This window comes from Apis mellifera, linkage group LG11 (genome assembly GCF_003254395.2).
Source record: "Apis mellifera strain DH4 linkage group LG11, Amel_HAv3.1, whole genome shotgun sequence".
Lineage (NCBI taxonomy): Eukaryota > Metazoa > Arthropoda > Insecta > Hymenoptera > Apidae > Apis > Apis mellifera.
Window position 1 is genome coordinate 638,064 of NC_037648.1, and position 19,173 is coordinate 657,236.

General features: G+C 34.5%; 1 protein-coding gene across 5 annotated transcripts in view; it reads left to right on the plus strand.

Annotated features, from left to right (window-relative positions):
* LOC410375 overlaps positions 1-19,173 on the plus strand; it is a 34,936-nt gene that overhangs the window by 10,199 nt on the left and 5,564 nt on the right. For 2 of the 5 annotated variants that reach the window (XM_026443899.1, XM_026443900.1), the window contains exons 2-6: positions 4,841-4,891; positions 11,195-11,452; positions 16,904-17,109; positions 17,961-18,162; positions 18,749-18,976. In XM_026443899.1, the coding sequence (XP_026299684.1) occupies positions 11,204-11,452; positions 16,904-17,109; positions 17,961-18,162; positions 18,749-18,976 (885 nt within the window). In that variant the 5' untranslated portion in view covers positions 4,841-4,891; positions 11,195-11,203. Of the gene's footprint in view, positions 1-4,840; positions 4,892-11,191; positions 11,453-16,903; positions 17,110-17,960; positions 18,163-18,748; positions 18,977-19,173 lie in introns of all 5 variants that reach the window. The other 3 variants (XM_006557473.3, XM_393855.7, XM_016915230.2) reach the window with 2 other exon arrangements.

The following is a 19,173-nucleotide window of genomic DNA, read 5'->3' on the forward strand; positions in this document are numbered from 1 at the left end:
CGATTCTATCGTTAAATTATTCGTAATGTAACTTGCGCTCTAGATATACGCGAGAAATCCATAAATGTCGGGAATCGTTGAGGAAGTACATGATACAGAGTTGGCTGTCGAGAGCGATTCCATTCTCGAGGATTTTTTATTTTAGCTACCTGTTCTCTACGTATTGTATATTTTAAAATTTATTAGTTATAAGAAGGTTAAAATTAATCGAGTTTAATGGGTTGCTGCGTAGTTCTGTTTTTCTCGAGAGTTAAAAAGTAACGTTTTAACTAAAGGTAAAAAGCCGAGAGGTGAATTTCCCCCCCCCCACGAAACAGATTGAATTATTCATAAATGTTTCTGGGGTAGTGATAAAAAAAAGGAAAGGAAAAAAGGGAGCGTTGATAAAACGGAAAAAACGTAGACACGTTTCCTCCCCCTTTATTTTCATATCTTATCAACCCTCTCCGCGAAACTTTGAATACATTTCATCGACTTGGGCCAACAAACACTGCAACAGAGTTCCTTGGCATTCGCAAACTATTCCAGTTTTATCGTCCGTATGCTCTTGTTGCCCCAACGCATATTAACGCATAATCGCGTTTCTAAACACGTCCAACGAAAGCAAACTGAACAAATACTCGTCAAAGAATAAATTATTCGACTTTCCTCTCGAGATTAAAATATTATTATTAATTAAATTAGATTTGGATTAAATTTCGAAATCAAATTCTTCGTCGAGGAAAATTTTAATATAAAATAATAAAAAACGGTGATTCCTCTTTTTCTAAAATCTGCGATTAATTTACGATCGAACAATTCGAGTCCACCGAGACGGTATCGTATCGAATTAGCCGGTGAAAAATTTCTTCGAATCGAGGGGGGAGGGGCGTGAGAGAGGGTGCGTTCCCTGCTTCGATCGATCGAGAAATAAGAGAGCGGCATCCGCCGCACAATCTCGTATTAATTTAAAATCGTTTGACAGAGGGGGTAAATTTGCTTCCTGCCTTTTTCTCTCCCTTCCTTCGCTGCGACTTCGCTAATAAACCACGCGAGGGATCTGGGCACGTTAGCTTCGAGTTTTACCACCCCCATTGTGCTTTCGAGAGGGCGAGTTTTGGCGGGGAGAAAAATTTGAATAAGAGATTATATCGGAATTCAGAATTGAAGAAATATAATAACATATTTAGAAATAGGTTTTTTTTTAATTTTCTTATTAATTCGATATTTGTGTTAACGAATTGTCTCTTTTTCCTTTCGTTGATAATACATGAATAAATATAATTTTTTTATTTTAGTTAAAAATTTAATGTAAACTTTGTGAAAATTTTTGAACGAAGAATAAACGTTTAATTTTTAATACAATTGATCGATTTAACGCTTTCGAAAAATTTTCGATTTATTTAACGAAGATTTAAAAATTTTAATTTTTTTTTTTTTTCGTAAAAATGGAGAGAGAGAGAGAGAAAAAAATTGAGCCTTTGAGAAATCAAATTTCGAGCAAAATTATTATTAGATCACGGACTGACCGTGATAATTGAGAGAATCAATATGGATAACGCGGTTAAGCGAGATAATCAATATTTTGAAAACTCGTGTCGAACAAGCTAAATGTTTAGCAAACGTCGTTTCCTCTTTGGTTTGATTTGTTCAGAGCCCGTTATTTGATTAACACTCGAGAGAAGAGATTCTCCGATTATTTTCAACACTGCACAACATGTAGATCGATGCTGGTTAACGGCATTATATCAATTCTAGGGATATTAAATAAAAACGCAAAATTTCGTGCAAAATTAAGATTTAATTTTTATTAATTTAATCAAATTTTTAATTTTCTTTCTTTCGAACAAATATTACATTGCATGTATAAAATGGAAATTTCTAATTTTAATTAATACATTCGATATATTATAGGGATTTTTTATTTATTCTAGTTGTTGTTTGATATTTTAATAATACTTTTTAAAATTCAATGAAATATTCAATGAATTCCAGAATAAATAAATTTTAAACAATGTCTTTAAAAGTAACTTTGAGTGAGAAAAAAAATAGAAATTTCAGTTATTTTTATCCTTTATCGATATATCGAATTATCGATAATACGTTAAACGTTCGAGAGCAGTGATGCAATATGGCGGTTGATGCTTACGGTCGACGACTCGCGATACAGACATTTTCAAGGAAAGAAGTCTTTTCAAGATTATTGTAATTTTCTTTCGTGTGCGCGTTCAATAAACGTATTCATTGTGCACAGTTTTTTAATTTCCTCGCATTTTTCGCTGTTCTGAAATTGTTTGTTAAACTTTGTTGTTGTAATTTTCGCGTATTAAAACTATCGACTTATATTACCCAATTTTACAAATAATTATAATTAAAATGTAACGAAAATAAATAGATAATTATTTATACATCTCGTAAAAAGGTTGCTCTAGCGTCAATTTTTATAAAAATTTCGATGAAATGTATTTTATTTCAACAGACTCGACATGAGATGGCAAAATCAACAACATTGACATATACAAACAGGTGGAATAAAATAGATAGAAAGCCGGTGTACGTTCGATTCATCTTATTTATTCTATTTAATCTTCCTTATCGATAAAGTCAATATTACCCGGTGTGTATACAACCTATGATATATTACAATGCTCTGTAACGGACGCCATTACGTTGGAATTTACGATGAAACTTGGGTATGTGTATGTGTGTGTGTATGTACGTTCCATTCTTCAAAACTGGTTTATCGGGAAGCAACGTTTTCGCGATGAAAAATATGGAATTGTTTCAACGCGTTTATCTTTGCTCTTCTCTGCGAAAATAAGATTAACCAAATTTCTATGATAAGTCTCGTCCATTTCTCTTTTCTTCGCATTTATCGATTCAATTAATCGATCTTTTATTTTATATATTTTAAATATTACTTTTGTATTGTAAAATCTCGTTCCATCCAATCATCTTGGTTTAAAATCTAAATCGGTAATTCGTTCGCGCAGAAATCGATCAATGCAAGTCGTCAACGCAAACGCCTCCTTTTTTCCCTCCCCATAAAGTATGCTCGCCGGTGAAACGAAGGTTTGTTCCTTTGGTCTTTCAACGCGTGCAAAAGGGAGACAAGGTGGACAAAGCGCGGGCAAAAAGCACGAGGCAGAAGTTACACGAACCAACCCAAGTCGTGCATGGCTGACCATGCAAGGATTTATTCACTGTTCCCCCACTTGGCTGGGAAACTGTAGTCCGTTAGACGGTCGGCCAGTCACCACGGGCCAAATGGTCAATAATTTATCGTTTTATCTCTTAGACGCAGGCCGAGATCGCGTAATTAATTCGATCAAAAATTCAAACTCTCTTCGAAACATTTCTCTTTAGCCATTCACCGCGTGCACCCACGTAATACTACTGATTAGGATGTATAAAACTTTGTTGGAAATTGAATAACCGGACGGATGAAGTTTTCGAACAAGACTTTTTCGAACAGTGTGCATACCGCTACGACCAAAACTTTGGAATGATTAATGCCTTTTGTGGCGAATTAAAAAGAGTTAGGTTAGAATTTATAAAATTTACCTCCGGAAATTGAATCCAGACAGGTGAGTAATAAGTACACTATATCGCACACTGAAATTATTATATCTTTCTCCGTGGAATGTTAATCGAGGAAAAGTTAGGTTAGGAATTTCCGTTTCGTGAAAAATCTGCGACCGGAAATTGAATTTGGACAGGAAGTAAATTCGAATAGTTAGATTTTCTTAATAAAATGAATCCACGGGAAAAAGTTTATTCGTGTTCGTTGTAAAAATACGAAAGAATTTAAAACAACGTTGAAGAAGTTCGTTATAACGAATTATGAAAATTTTGATCTTGCAAATTCGAAGGTTTTAGAGACGATGTACAAGGATTTCGCGTTAGTTATCCATTTTAATCTCTCAAGGCACAGTGTAATAATCCTGATGGAATAACAGCATTTGTAAATTGAAATAGTTGCACCAGAATCTGAATTTCTCGGACTGTCTCGCAAATATTACAGGATTTCCTAAGCATTTCAACCAGTATTACGGATATGTTGGTTAAGAGCATTACAGAAATTGCATTAGATCGAAGCATTTCTTGGTTGAATAAATAATGTATATGATTCCTTCAAAAAAAAAAAAATATCCAAAAAATAATTTTCTCATTACAAATTATTTTTATTGCATAAAAATTATTTATTTACACTGTTTAAACGACGTCTTATCGTCAACATGTCAATCGACAATTAAAAAGTTTCTCTCTAGATTTTATCTTACCTTTTGTAAACTTGTTAAACTTCAATTGTAACATTTTACGTGTTTCTCTCCGTTTCCGTCCAGATGGCGATCTATCTCGAGGAAGGCTGACGTTAGAGACGACCCCTCTTCTATATTTCCCCCCCTTCCCCCCAAATTTAAAGTTTCCCGTGTTTAAAATTAAGCGCAGAAAAGTTTTGCTCTGGGCGGATAAACTGAACTTGTTAAACGTAGCCAGAAACTCGCTCAATATCTCCCCTTCTTGCCCCCCTTCTTTCCTCCACGTGGTCAGATTCCTCGAATTGGCCGCAATAAAAACACGTGTCCCATACAATTCTTCGTTTGTGGAAGAAAAATATTCGGTTTCGCGAGATAATCGGACGCGATATATAACCTCGTGTTTATTTATAATTTATTTTTATTTCGTTGGAGGAGATCGTTAAGAAATTATATTCGAAATATGGAATTGAATATTAACGGAAAGATTAAAATTTTTGGATAAGAGAGAAAAAGAGAAAATTTATCTTTCCAACGAAGAAGAAGAAATGGAATTATATGGTTAAAGATGTGTGTTTAATTTTTTTTTTTCTTGCTTGCAGAACCAACTACCGTCCCCATGCTTGGCAGTGCGTTTCCTGGGACCACTTTAGGTGAGTCGAGTCGTTTTCGTTTTAATGGAAATTTCTCTATTAAAATTTTCACTTCAATAAAATTGTTTGCCTTCCATCCTTTCCCTCGATGCGATTCTCAAAACCACTCCACGTTTATTATCGACCGATACAGAGGCCACTCTCGCCATTTTAAAGGCGAATCGATATCCCCTTGTGGAGAGTTTTAAAGTGCCTCTATATCGACCGGCAAATTTTCTTTTTTTTTTTTTTCTTCTCCTTTCGGTGAAAGTCGAAGAGTTTAACAAACTTCGTTTATATCGGCCAGTGTGCCGATAAAAATGTGTACAGATAAAAAAAAGAAAAAGATTCTCGATATCGATTTCGTGAAAAACGGATCGCAGTTTCCTTCGCATCTGCTTTTTTTTTTTTTTTTCTTTCTTTGAATCTTGTTAAGAGAAGAAGAGAGAATTTAATTTTTACTTTCTTGAGTAAAAGTTTTTACACAATATTCTTTCTTTTTTCTTTTTTTTCTTAATATCGAGACAAAAGTTTGATTAAATTTTAATATTTGAGATTCATGATCATTCGTTCACAAGTCAATGTTTATTATTTAAAAAGAGAGGAGGATTCCATCGGAAAGGAAAAAAGTCTGTGAAAGTTTAATAAAAAAAAAAAAAAACTTGGATAAACTTGGATCGATTGATAAAGTTTTCGTATCGATTTTACTTACGCCAGTTCCTCCTTGTCATCCAGATTAAAAAAGAAATTACATCATCTGTATTCGATACAATGCAATCATATAACCGAAATTATAAAACGTTTCGAAAAATTTTTCTCGTCGATCTCTCGATTCTTTTCTCCGTGAAACAAGTGAAACTCGAGAGAGAGAGAAAAAAGAATATCGATAATTTTTCTTTACATTCTTCCTCGTACTTCTCGAGAAGAAGAAGGAGGGAGGAGTATCTTCTAGAGTTGACACAGGAAATATTCGGAACGAGATGGAGATAAGCAGCGGTGGAGGGGATAAAGGAGAGTGGCTCGCTCCGGGAGAAGAGGAGGGGGGAATAGTTATCGCCTATTTCCTTTTTCTACAGGAGGGGGAAGGGGAAAAAAAGGAAACTTTTGTTCTCGATAGACGGAGATATCCAAGGTGGATAACGCGGATAACGTACGACTTTGCGGAATTTAATTCCAACTTCCCAGGGGATCGACGATTTGATCTAAATCCAAGACGGAACTTCTCTCCTCTTCGCGCATGCGCGGTATGCATTTGCGGTTCAAATATGTGATATCTTGGAACCTCTTCCTCTCTCCTGTCGGACGAAACACGCTCTTGAAAAAAATTCGAGCGACCATTTGGGGGATATTATAAGGCGTGTAACGAGAGTTTTTAATCGAAAGGTATGGAAGTTGGGGAACGGTTGGTCTCCGAAATAAGAGATAAAAAGCGCGCTCGTGAATTATTTGCACCTTTTGAGATTAGGGAGATAGAGGTAACTTTTGGCAAGTTATTTTAACTTTTTTCGACGATTGAACGTGACGGGTGATCCAGAGGGAATAAGAAGCGTGGAATATTTTTTTAGAAAATTATATTTCGAATTTAATTTTGTTCCTCTGATTAATTTCTCTCTTTCTCTCTCTCTCTCTCTCTTTATATATATATATATATATATATATATATATATATATTGATTTTACAGTTTATCTTGGATCAGTTTATTACTGCATTATCCGTGATTGCGTTTAATATCATTAGGATGATGGGCGGGTGTCCATAAACGTGTCGAATCAATAATTTCTCCCGTTGATTAGAAGCGGTATTTATTTTGCCTCTATATAAACGAAAATTAATTATGTTTTGGCCCTCGTGCAATTTCGATTGATGTGGAATCGGAGAGGGGTTCGCGCAGTGGAATTCGCGCAGTCAAAGGATTAGGGATCCACAGAGTTATTCCAATAATATCGCTCTTTATCGAAAGTGACGAACATTCAATTAATCGATAATGGGATTTTCGTGGTTCTACATTGTTTGAACTCCACCGATTAATCTTCGATCTGAAATTCTGAAAATCGTTTTCCATTACTTCATCCTTACAAATATCGCCATTTTCTCCCTTTCTGCCATTTTTCAAATATTAAGAGAATTAAAAAATTTTATTCCCGTCTCTATGGTATATTTTTTTATTACGTCTATAAATCTAGGGATCCCTAGAATCCAGAAATACATCTAAACTAAAATTTTCCCTTCATTTTAACTTAAAAGCTAAACAACAATGTAAGATAACAACAATAGTTAATTGCTCTATTAGATTTGATTTTTTAGATCTAGGGATCCCTAGATTTAAAATCTTCGAAAGGCACGTAGAACTTTCTAATTTTAGTTTCAGTTTAAAAGGACGCGTAAGATCATAATATTTAATTTCTTTGTTAATTTTGATTTTTTAGATCTAGGGATCCCTAGATTTAAGACCCTCGAAAGACACGTAGAACTTTTTAATTTTGTTTAAAAGTTGAAAGACGATCATGATATTTAATTTTTTTGTTAATTTTGATTCTTTAGATCTAGGGATCCTTAGATTTAAGACCCTCGAAAGGCACGTATTTTCTAATTTTGTTTAAAAAGTTAAAGGACATTTTCATTTCGTCTTAAATTCCACATCCGTAAGATTTAGAAATCCTTGGACACTCTAGATTCTTAAAGAAGATCCCATAAACCTTTCTAAATTTTACTTTCAAAATTTTGCTTGGAAAGGAACGCGTGGAACTTGAGATATTTGAATATATTTCGAAAAAGTGCGAGATAGGCTGTTTCAGCTTAAGAGAGAGAGGGGCAGAGCGTAAATTACCATAGGGGAGGAGTATCTTAGAACGAGAGAGGAGGCATATTTCACGAGTGAATTTGAATCAAAATACGTTGAATATAATTTTTCTTTTTTTTTTCGCCCGAAATTCTTTCGAGAAAATCGAGTTTAAAAATTCGTTTTCGCCTACTCTTCGCCTACTCTTTCTTCATTCAGGCACGAGATATTATTCTCTTATAAAGAAAAGATAAGTCGAAAATGTGGGAACAAATTTTTTTTTTTTTTTTTTGCTCGTTTCATGCACGTACCTCCTTTTCAAAAGTATTGAGAGAGTTTGAAAATTCCTGTAATATGTTTGTGTTCCTTTATTATTCTTTATTATGACTGGATAAAGATACGAAAAAATTGGACAGGTCGGATGATTCCTCAGAGAAAACAATTCGAAATTAAATTTTTCCATTCGAAGCTTCGTTTCCAAGAAAATTAATCCCGAGAAGGGAAGTTAAATTACTTTCAAGAAAAAATGAAAAAGAAAAAGAAATTCTGTTAAAAATCTATTTAATATAATTCTGACGATAAATACAAATAATTGATTTAAAATAAAAAAAAAATATACTTGAAACGTTAGTTGAAAAAATTGGAAGAAATTCGTAGAATTAGAAGAATTAGAGCGTTTAGAAGAAACTCTTTTTTCAAACAAATTTGAAAAATTGAATTTCTTCTCTTTGTCAGAGTTTCTCCTTTTTCTTTTTTTTTTTTAACGAAATACTTCACTGAACTGTGAATAACCGACGAATTTCATTTTCTATCGTGCTCTCTCTCTCTCTCTCTCTGTGTGAAATCAACTCAGAAACTTTCCCGACAGAATAATAGGAACGCGATATATTTGATTGAGAAAAAATTCGAAATCGAGATCAAACAATGGATATATATATATAAGTTAAAATATTAAATTGAAAATCTATGAAACTTGGAGGAAAATTAATCGATTCTTATCGGGAAACAATTTTTTCGAATCGGCGAATCGAAGGCAAAAATGGCCGATCCGCGACTGATTAATCGCGACAACTCGAGATTAATAAGGGATTTCGTTGAGCCTCCGATTTCCACCTCTCCGCGCGTTTGCTCTGAACAAGATTGCTTCCCCCTCCAATTGATTTTTATCCCAGATAGATATAAATAAAACACGTTTCACTCTGAATTTATGCTCGATTTTCTATTTTTTTTTTTTATTACGAAACTGGAAAGTTGTTATAAAACGCATTCTTACCCTTTAGAAATTGTTTTTTTCCCTTCTCTCCCTAATTGCAACACGGGTTAATTGGATGGTTTGCGTGTTAGGTTTGCATGGAGGTTAATTCAAATGATTTGTGATAAAGGGTTAGAGGCCGTAAACCCTTTTCTCCAATTATTTCCGACTCGTATTTAGAATTACTTTTTCTCTAATTGCAACGTCAATCACGAAATACGATTTTATTTACAAAAGATTTCATTCGAACTTGCGAATTTTCTTCCCCCTAATCCAATCAAACATCTCCACAATTGTCCAATATTATTCTCCTCGTTCAATTTCATCCTTTATTTTTGCATTTGGAACCTCTAATCGTAGCAATAACAGTTACTCAGTCGGTATATACGAATTATCGACCGGGAAAGGTAAATCAATAAATCGTGTTTCTTGAAGGAGAGAGAAAAAAAAAAAAGAAAAAGAACTTTGATTCGTTCGAGTAAACTAGCTAAATTTTTGATCGTAACTTTTGTCGGCAGGGAAGGTTGGAATTTAATGCGTAATGAATGGAAAGATTCCTTCCACCGAAACCCTCGCCATCTTATCTCTCGAGCTCCCCCCTCCTCCTCCCCTCTTCCTCCTCTCCGCCAAATTACGAAATTCCCGCGCAGCGTTCATTTACCGCTCTAACTTCTCGCAAGATTCTCCAACTTTCGAGTAGCGCGGGTTAATGCCAGTTTTAGCACGGTTTTTGAGTTCCAGGAACGCTCCGTGTAATCTCTCGACTTCAACAAACTTGGCCGTATAGTTAATTTCTTATTATCGTCATCGTTCAACATCGTATAATTATTCCTACTTGATACGATTTTTTAATCGAGGAAAATTCAAGCCGTTAAACGGGATAATCCCCGTTGCAATTCAATTTCACACCAACAACTTTTACGTACCAACTTTCGAGCGAAGTTGTTCAGCTTTCTTAATTTCATTTTTTTGAAATTTAAAGGGAAGGGATCAGCTTCGTTTGTTTGAACTTTCGAAAATTAATCTCGAAGAAGATAGAGTTTTATGTAATAAAATTTTTAAGAGTTTAATTCCCATGTTAAAATTTGTTTAAAATTTCATAATAATAATAATAATAATACGTTTCACCTCGTATATCCATAATGTTTTTATTACGATTTAATATCGTATGCGTGTATCATCGTAGATAAAATTTACGAGGCAATAAATAATATTTAAACATTACTTACCGGTAATATAACTATAAATTCAACCTAAGAATGTTAATTCACGTTCACCATGAATTATTCGGTGAATTTGAATACGTTTTCCGCATAAAGTCCGTACCAAGTTTAAAGACCCACGTACGTTCTATTACCAACTCCTCTTACGTGTATCCGGTAAACGTGGAAGATGGAATTTTAGAATAATTCTCGAATATTTTCTCTTTCTTCTTCATCGATTGATTAAAAAAAAAGAGAGGAGGGGGAGATATAGCTTTTAACCGTTATTATCGAACGAGACGATGTATATTTTTCGAAACAATATTCGTTTCAAAATTTTTGTGGGACGGTTAAAAAAGTTTTTAATACTCGTCCGGAAAAAGAGTTACATTTTTACTCGCGCGTGTTATTCACAGAGAAGGATTAACGTTTGAAAGGGATTACGCGTGAAATAATAATACGCGTATTTTTATTTAAGTATATTTATAACAATCGTAGAGTTCTTTCTTTTTTTTTTGTAAAATTAAAATAATAATCTTTCGACAAAATACAAATATCCTTGAAAATATTCGATTTTCTTTTGCACGTATTTATTCTTGTATTTTTTAACACGCGCAGCCTCTATTTTATAGAGTGATGGAACATTTGAACATTCTCGACACGTTTTGCCAGTAGAATCAATAATTCTAGCTTGGCTTATAAAAAGATCAAAAATCGAGACACGGGAGCAATATTAATTAAAAATCCTCCTCTCTATCGTGCAAATAATCTTTCCATTTCTCTAATAGTCGTTTTTCTAGACAGAAACTTCGGAGAACAAGTTATTACGCTCGAACGAAAGCTTATTTGTCAACACCGCTGACCTACAAATAACCTTGGTATTCCCTTACACAATAATTCTCCATAAGCCGCGAATCGAATAAACTTATATTCAAACGTTTATTTACATCCATTCCTAACCTAAAATTTCATTTTTCCCACTTCAACGAATATTTCTAAATTTTTATCCGAATAACAAACGTAAACTCTCCACGATCTCTAAAAAACCGATGTTTTACGAGCGTTTTTTATCTACCGTTTGGAACAGAAGCATCGGAGGATGGGTTCCCGAAGGAGCGGCGCAGGGGGGAGCCGGGGGAACGCTGGCGTTATGAAGGAAAGGGCCAACTTGTCGTTCATGCTCGTGGTCATGTTCTTCGGCGTGTTCGCCGTGATCGTCCTCACGGAGATATTCCTGATCGACGAGAGGCGTGGCATGGGCGTAGGTGGGAGCGGGGCCCTAGGAGGTCACAGGAGCGGGCATCGACTGCCGGCTGCGCCCGATCGGCCGGATTACGGGGAGATCGGAGTAAGTACGCAATTACAACCATCTGTACCCGTGCTTGATTAAACGCAATGCTCCCCACGAATCTCGCGATCTGCCGCATTTAACCTGCCGTTCAAATTGCGTCGAGATAGAATTAGCTTGGCTTCGATGAAATCGTGTTTCGTTACCAACTATCGGTACAATTGGTTCAATCGTGTGTTACGCGGAAGGAAACGTTTATTTTCACGCGCATTTTTGTTTCTACCGTGAGATGTTTATCACGATAAGGAGCAATAAAGTGTAGCAAAACAACACACATATGTATTCTAACATATGGATATAATATAAAAATTTTTTTATTTCTCATAATATGTGTAGTTTAATTGTGATTTATAATGATAATAATTATATTATAAATAAAAATAATTTTTAATATTTCACGATTTTTAATATATCAAATTATAGCTTTTCTATTGCTATATAGTGTGTGGTGTCAGGTTTGTCAACAAAGCGTCTAAAGTGGGGATAGGCGGTCCTAGCGATGGACGAGACCTCTCTTGCTCTTTTGCTACCTGCTCCACAAGACTTCTTTTCAGTAGTGAATAGTACTGTTCGTGACATCTTTGGAGAATCGAGAGAATGTTTGTTTATTAAGTTAATAAGAAATCGAATAGATAGAAATAGCGAATCGAGTCCAAATTATAATTTTTGCCTTTTGATTTTCCGGTTATTAAGAATGTGCAAATATTTTTACCGGTCAGATTAATATTGATTTTTGTTCATCCGTGTACAATATGTTAGGTTATGTATATATATATATATATATATGGATTCCCTGGATGGTTTACACGAGAAATAAAGTGAGTCTGTTGTTAATTAGTAAAAGTAAGTCTCGTATTTTTTCTATATCGACTTTCGTGTTTGTTTTTGCATCTACAGCGCAAAAGAAAGAAAATGCAAATAAAATGATATGTCGAGATAAAGTAGAACGAATTATAATAAGTGCGAGTTACTAGATGTAGATACGGTAGAAACTCTATAACCGTAATTTCATATGTCTCTCGAGGATACGACCGTGTTATTTATACCGTGTAATATAGAATTAAAAGATAGAAGAGAATTTTTTCATTTATATGCACTCTGAAACGTTACGTGTTATTATTCATAAATTATACGATTCTTGTTCAAAAATCCTCGCAAATTAATCTCTAACCTGAGATTATCCGAATATTTTTCCAAATTTTAAAAGTTTCTATTATCAATTTATATTATTTCTTCCTTCTTATTCACGATGCATCGAGTTAGTTCGAAATCAAATTACGAATTATCGAATTGAATATTAATCGAAAATCTGTTTAATAATTATTATTTAATTAAAATTACTCTTTTATTGAAGGTAAATTCTCGAAGAGATTTTTTCATGGCTAGAACTAGATTAATCGTGACGGAGATATATGGAGATTTTAACGAATTATTTGCCAGTTCGATGGACCGAATTCGTCGAATGTTTATTTCCGTTTTGTTAACAGGTTTAATCGTCGTTAGTCGCGGCCAAATATTGATCCGGTCGAGAGGGTGGAGGGCGATATTCCCGGTGAACGGAAGAAAAAGCGGGAAAATAGGTTCGCTCTTATTTGGTTACCGACCCTGGTGACATAAACACCGTTTCAGACGATTCCTGTGCACACACGCGCGCTATGTATATTCAATCGATATACAGTATCTGGTAAATATCGGTGATTTTGGTATACAAAGTCGAGAGTGAGCGAACGAGCATTTATAGGCGTACAGTGAGCGTGGAAAGTATTCGTGGACGAATAATAATCGCGAGTAAAATTAATTCCGTAGAATTACAATTTGTCGCTCGATTATATACGATAATTAAAATATTTGCACCTATTCTTATCACCTTCCACGTTTCATTTTTTCTTTATTATAAAATCTTTATTATAAAATTCTTTTTACAATCCTTGCTACAAAGTATTACTAAATTATAAACAAAATATATATTTTTAATATAATATCATATTTATCTAGAACTAGATATTAATTCTAACATTTTAATCGCGAATACAGGATGATCCTTTGAAGCTTTCATGGTATATAATTTTATGATTCGTTGAAATCGTATCGATAGAAGAGGATAAAGATCGCGGTTACCTTGATTTCGCAACTGGAACGTTTACGAACGATTGTTCATCGTAACAAGCGTGCACGTCGAAATTATAACGTACATACATCTTGTGTGCGAGCTTCACAATAGCTGTTAAGCCGGATAACGATAACGTCAGAATCTGTGACAGTGAATTATCAAGAGTAAGAGTCTCGCGTGATGATTTTAATTTTTCTTTCGAGGAAACGTGTTCGATTATTTTTTTTTTTATTATATATATCTTCTTGGATTTCGAAAAATCGATCGCATTAAATAAATTCGAATATCCATTAATGTCGATTGCATTCATAAGAATCCTGAAAAGGAAGAGTGTATGAAAGATATCGGGGCGGGGCGGGAGGGGAGGAAGTTAAGAAAAGAGAAAGAGAGAGGAATAGAAAAAGGTGGAGGGGAGGGAGAGCGAGAGTGGCGACATGGAAGAAGGGGGGGAAAGAGAGAGAAATCGATGGGCCCGAAAGGATGGCAAAGTTTTCCGTCTCCACTTTTCTTCCGCTTTGTACGAACAAAGCGGCGACCGAGTATAAAGTTGAGCCGTTGCCATTAGTTCGAAAGTCTTTTACCAGTTCCCTCTTTTCCTTCCCCGTTCGAGGATTATCGACCTCTCTCCATAAGCGAGAGCTTCTTCTCCAAATGGAATATATCGTCCCGCCCGAATATTCGTTGTCTTAAGAAAGAAGAGGAAAGATCGAAAATTATTGTCAATTACTTACGTAGAATTTTCGCTCGAAATTATATCTTGGATATCTCGTCGATAAAGAAATTATTACAAACGGATTATAAACAAACAGTATTATAAACAGTAAATACATTGTTATATATAATATAAAATAATGTAACACTAGATGAGAATAATTATTCGTGTACGAATGTTCAAAGAAATAGTAATCTTGGTAATGACGAGCGACCGCGCATGCGCCGTGTAAACAAGGATCGAGAAAAGAAGGAGAAAGAGAAGAGGAAAGTTTCTCGGTCGGTCAAGGAGAGAGAGTAACTCGGTTGTCACGGATTGCCAAAGGCCATCGAGACGTTTTAATTTCCCCGAGGGTAAAACCGCACGGACACCAAAGCGCGCGATTTTAGGTCATAATCCGCCCCCTTTTATTCGAGATGATTGCGAGAACTTTATAGCGGAGATTAAAATGGTTTCCGGACAGAGAGTTCACCTACGACCTCGTGCCCCACGATCTTTCTTTTCTCTTTTTGTCCTTTCGAGAGATCGAGAATCGAGGTGAAAGATCGAGTTGGTTAATTCCCGAGGAAATTAAAATTTATCCGATTTTTTTCCCCTCCTTTCTTTATCGCTATTGTCGGTTTTCATTTTATCGACCGAGATTTCATCGGAGAATTATCGATTGTACAATAAATTTATTAGAACGGAAAAGCGAATAGAAATGAAATATATCCGTGTAAGTTTGACGAAGTTTTGAAGAAGAAGATTTTTTTCTTCGTTATTGCCTTACATTTGAATAAAAGAATGAATAAAAGCGAAGAAATGATAAAGTTAATGCAAAGATAATTGGATAAGATATATGTGTTAATAAACACATGTATCTTAAAAACGTACATGCCTTATAATTTATTCAGTACGGATACTTTGCATGTCGTTTATTATAGATTTAATCAGAAATCTGACGGTATTTATATACACAGATATCCAGAATTCTATAAAAAAAAAACGAAATAAAAAATTCCAATTAAATAAAATTCTAGATAAACTTTCAACAATTTTATACTGTAAAATCTTCGATATCGTGAAAATTTATTAAAGTTTCTTCTATTATAGAATTTTTATCTCTTTCGTTTTTAATATTGGAAGGCGAAGAAGAAATTATTGCAATTTAAATTTCAAGAAAAATTTCGAAATCGAAAGTTTCGAGCGAGCATATTCGTTTCCACGAAGATTTCATTTTCGCATCATTTTAGAATGGAAATCTTTTCGATTAAACCCTCCGTTTCCTTCCCCCTTCCACCGTCGACGAGCATCGTTTCTGCATCTCTTCAAGGTGGAGATCTAAAAAGCGACATCGGGTTTAGGGGGGGGCTAAATTGGTCTCGGATGATTTCCGAGATGGAAAAGTGGGTTCGCCCAGCGGGAAATAACTTTTATAGAAACGGTATACACGCCACACTGTTCGACCGTAATGTAAAAGCTCGTCGAGTAATAAATACTCGCTCTCGATCTTTTCCGCGATTCTCCACGAAGAGTTTTAAAATCATTTTAAAACTGTATCGCCCCTTACGGGACAATCTTGGTAATTAATTGGGAGTTAGAGTGGAAAAAATTGCGAGAATGATCGATTCGTTGCAAATTTTCTGCTTCAAAATTAAAAAGTTAACGTTATTAATTTAACGTGGTTGATGCGTATCGATCTCGTAATGCGAGTTAGAAATAGTTCTAGCGAACTAGAAAATGTTAAAATTCTCCAGAGTTTTTATCTTTAATCTCGAATAAAAAAACACTTTTCGTTTAATCGATCTAAAACTCGACGGATCGTTGTAAGCAGCAGTTATATCGGGAAATGAGTTGGGAAATGACTTGATTAAAATAAAGAATATGTGTAAGAAAGAATTATGAATCGAGGAAATAGGAATAAATTATATTATATAGGGTCGTGTCTATACCTTTATTACACACTTAACTCGCTGTTAAAAAGATTCAAAAAGTCTTTTACGTAGTATATATAAACTCAATATATTATTTTCAATTATATATTTAAAAATCTTTTTACACTTATATAACTTTTCAATTTAAATTACTGCACGTAATAAATTGATATATCCCACAACAAATAATCATCCATTCGAAATTTGATCGTTTCATTCTCTTAGAAATTTCGACTGGTAATGTAATTTTAAAATGGAAGAGAAACGAGTGCTAAACAGAAAGAGAGTATGGTAAAGGAAAAGAGCGGAGCGTAAACAAAAAGTGGGGAGACATAAAGATAAGGAGAAGGCAATAACGAGCTGTTGCTCTCTGCCAACTCTCGCTCACTTATTCCAACTTGCGGTCAAATAACACACAGTTTTCCAGAAAAAGAATACGAAGGTGACCTATCCTACAACTATAAGTGTTTATATTTCTCTCGTAACAAAATTAATTCCAATATTTCGTATTTTCGAATACCTTACCCGTTGATTATTAATTTCTCCTTTTCTCGCAATTATAAAATACACGACCAATGGATGGGAACAAGATTGAAATTAAAATCAAAAGTTTAATGATCGGTCGAGAGAAGAGAGCGATTAATTCGTATATCTCTGTCGATATAATAAGATATATATCGTCGACTAAACACGTTCTCCATTATTGGCTTTCACAGGCTGAAGATTATATCGGATTGAAGGGCAGCTTCGACGATCATATCGGATTATTGATGCACGGGGACGACGGAGGACAGAAGGCCGCGATACAACCGGACCCAAGAGGTTTACCGAGCTTACCACCCAACCTGGAGGCTCGCCTACCGCAACTCGATCAGAGCTTGAGGATCACGCACGCCGAATGGTTGCCGGTCACGAAGACCAGGTATGTTGTCACCATTCTTCTCGAATATTTATCCCCCATAATAATTGTTCGATCCTCTCTAATTTTTCACTGTTTTTCTTTATATATATATTTGTTTGGAAAAAAGATAAATTTGAGAAAATTAATTATTTCGTTCGATAGATTTATTAGGAGAAAAAAAAATATTTTCGCTCCTCTTCGAAAAGATCAACTATTGGAATTATTGGAATGAATTGAAATGTGTTAAAAACCTTGTTTCCAAGATAATCGATTCTGTGAACATTCGCCGAATAAATACCGCGTAAAAACCGGCGAAGAAAATGTTTACGTTTACGATTTTATTCCGTATATTTTATTTAAGGATCAGTGTTGATTATTTTTATCCCGGTTGGAGATTCTCGAAAAAAATAATTCGATCGAAAAACATGGCGAACGAAAATATTTTCATTATTCGTGTTTGTTATAACGATAATATAATAATCTAAAAATTAAGAGGAAAAGAAAAATGTTACAAACGAGAAGGATATTATATTTTTTTAGATCACTTTTTTTACACGTGGCTGAATTTCATGTAAGATCTCTTCTATTCACCTTTTGACGTATCTTATTACAACGGTGAAAATCTAATTTTCGCGTGAAAAAGCTCGCGAGATTCTATTAAAAAATTTGTCGAAAGAGTTAGAGAAAAAAATTAGGACAGGATTATTATTTGGAGAAAAAAAAAAAAAAATAATAACATCACACTTTTTCTCCCAATAAATTTCCTCCCGCACGAACACTTTTATTATGTATGTACACACGTAAAACAACAGAGAGAGGGCACGTGAAGAAAAATTTTAAAGAGATGGTGTTTCTTTTCTTCCAATTCTCAGATTCAAATTCTTTGTATACTCGGCGTACTTCGATGACAGGGTTGGTGGTACGGGAGCACCAACAGGTAAAAGTCAGGGCATGGTTCGAATAATAAGCGCAACAAAGACAAGAGGACCGGAGCGTGTTTGGTGTAGACTTTGGTATCGACCGGAGAACGGAGGGAACGTAACTACTTCCGTAACGGTAGCTGCTAAAGTGAAGGTGTGTGTTAAGGAACAGAAAAAAAAAAAAAAAAAAGAAAATAAAGCGAAACTTTCATAACGTTGCCTTAAAGAAAATAGCAATTACTAGAGAGGAAAAAAGAAAAGTTGAAAGATGAAAGAGAAAAATTGAAAAATATAATCTTTAACTAAAGCAGCATGTCAACTTTGAGTAATATTTCGTCTTCTTTGTTATTTATGCCAATTAATAAAATAATGTTTACGAAAATAATCATTACAAAATTAAAGCATTCTAATATGTACTCTAGTTGCAAAAAATAAAAGTATATTTGTTTATACATTTTCATTCAAAATTGTACGAATTATATAAATTTTCTATAAATTTTCCTTGTGATGATATTCTTTCTATTTTATTTTATAATATCTCAAACAAGTTTTTGTCAACCATTTTCTTTCTTACATCGTATATGAATTAAAGGCAACGTTCTCTCGTTACTTGTAATTTCCATTTGTATTTCCCTGGAAAAAAAGACCTTATTGGAGAGACTTTAGGAAATATGGATGTAGTTAGAACGTTATAACACTCTGTGCAATGAAAGTGACGGTTACATCGATCGTTTCGATAGGTGATCAGGGAAAATTGGAACTTGAAGTACAGTGCCTGCTTTGTGATTTGCCCGTTGCCGAAAGAATCGGCAACGATCGACAGAGTGCCGGAAACGGTGAGCGTGGTGGCCAGGCTAAAAGCATCGCCAACGAATCGCATCCTGATTCAGAATCGGCCTGAAAATAGGGCGAAGAACAAAGAAATGCTGGCCGTTTGCGTGAAACCCCTGCATTACGATTACAACAGGGTATGTAGAATTTTTGTTTAAGAAATTTAATTCATTATTTTATTATTTATATCTCAAAAAATATTCGTTAATTACGCAGAAATTTCCACATTCGAAAAGTAAAATAAATTTCGAAATAGATCGATCCTTCGAGCTTACTCATCAAAAACATACGAATTCAGGGAATAAATATACGTAAAATAAATTTTCAGACGAAT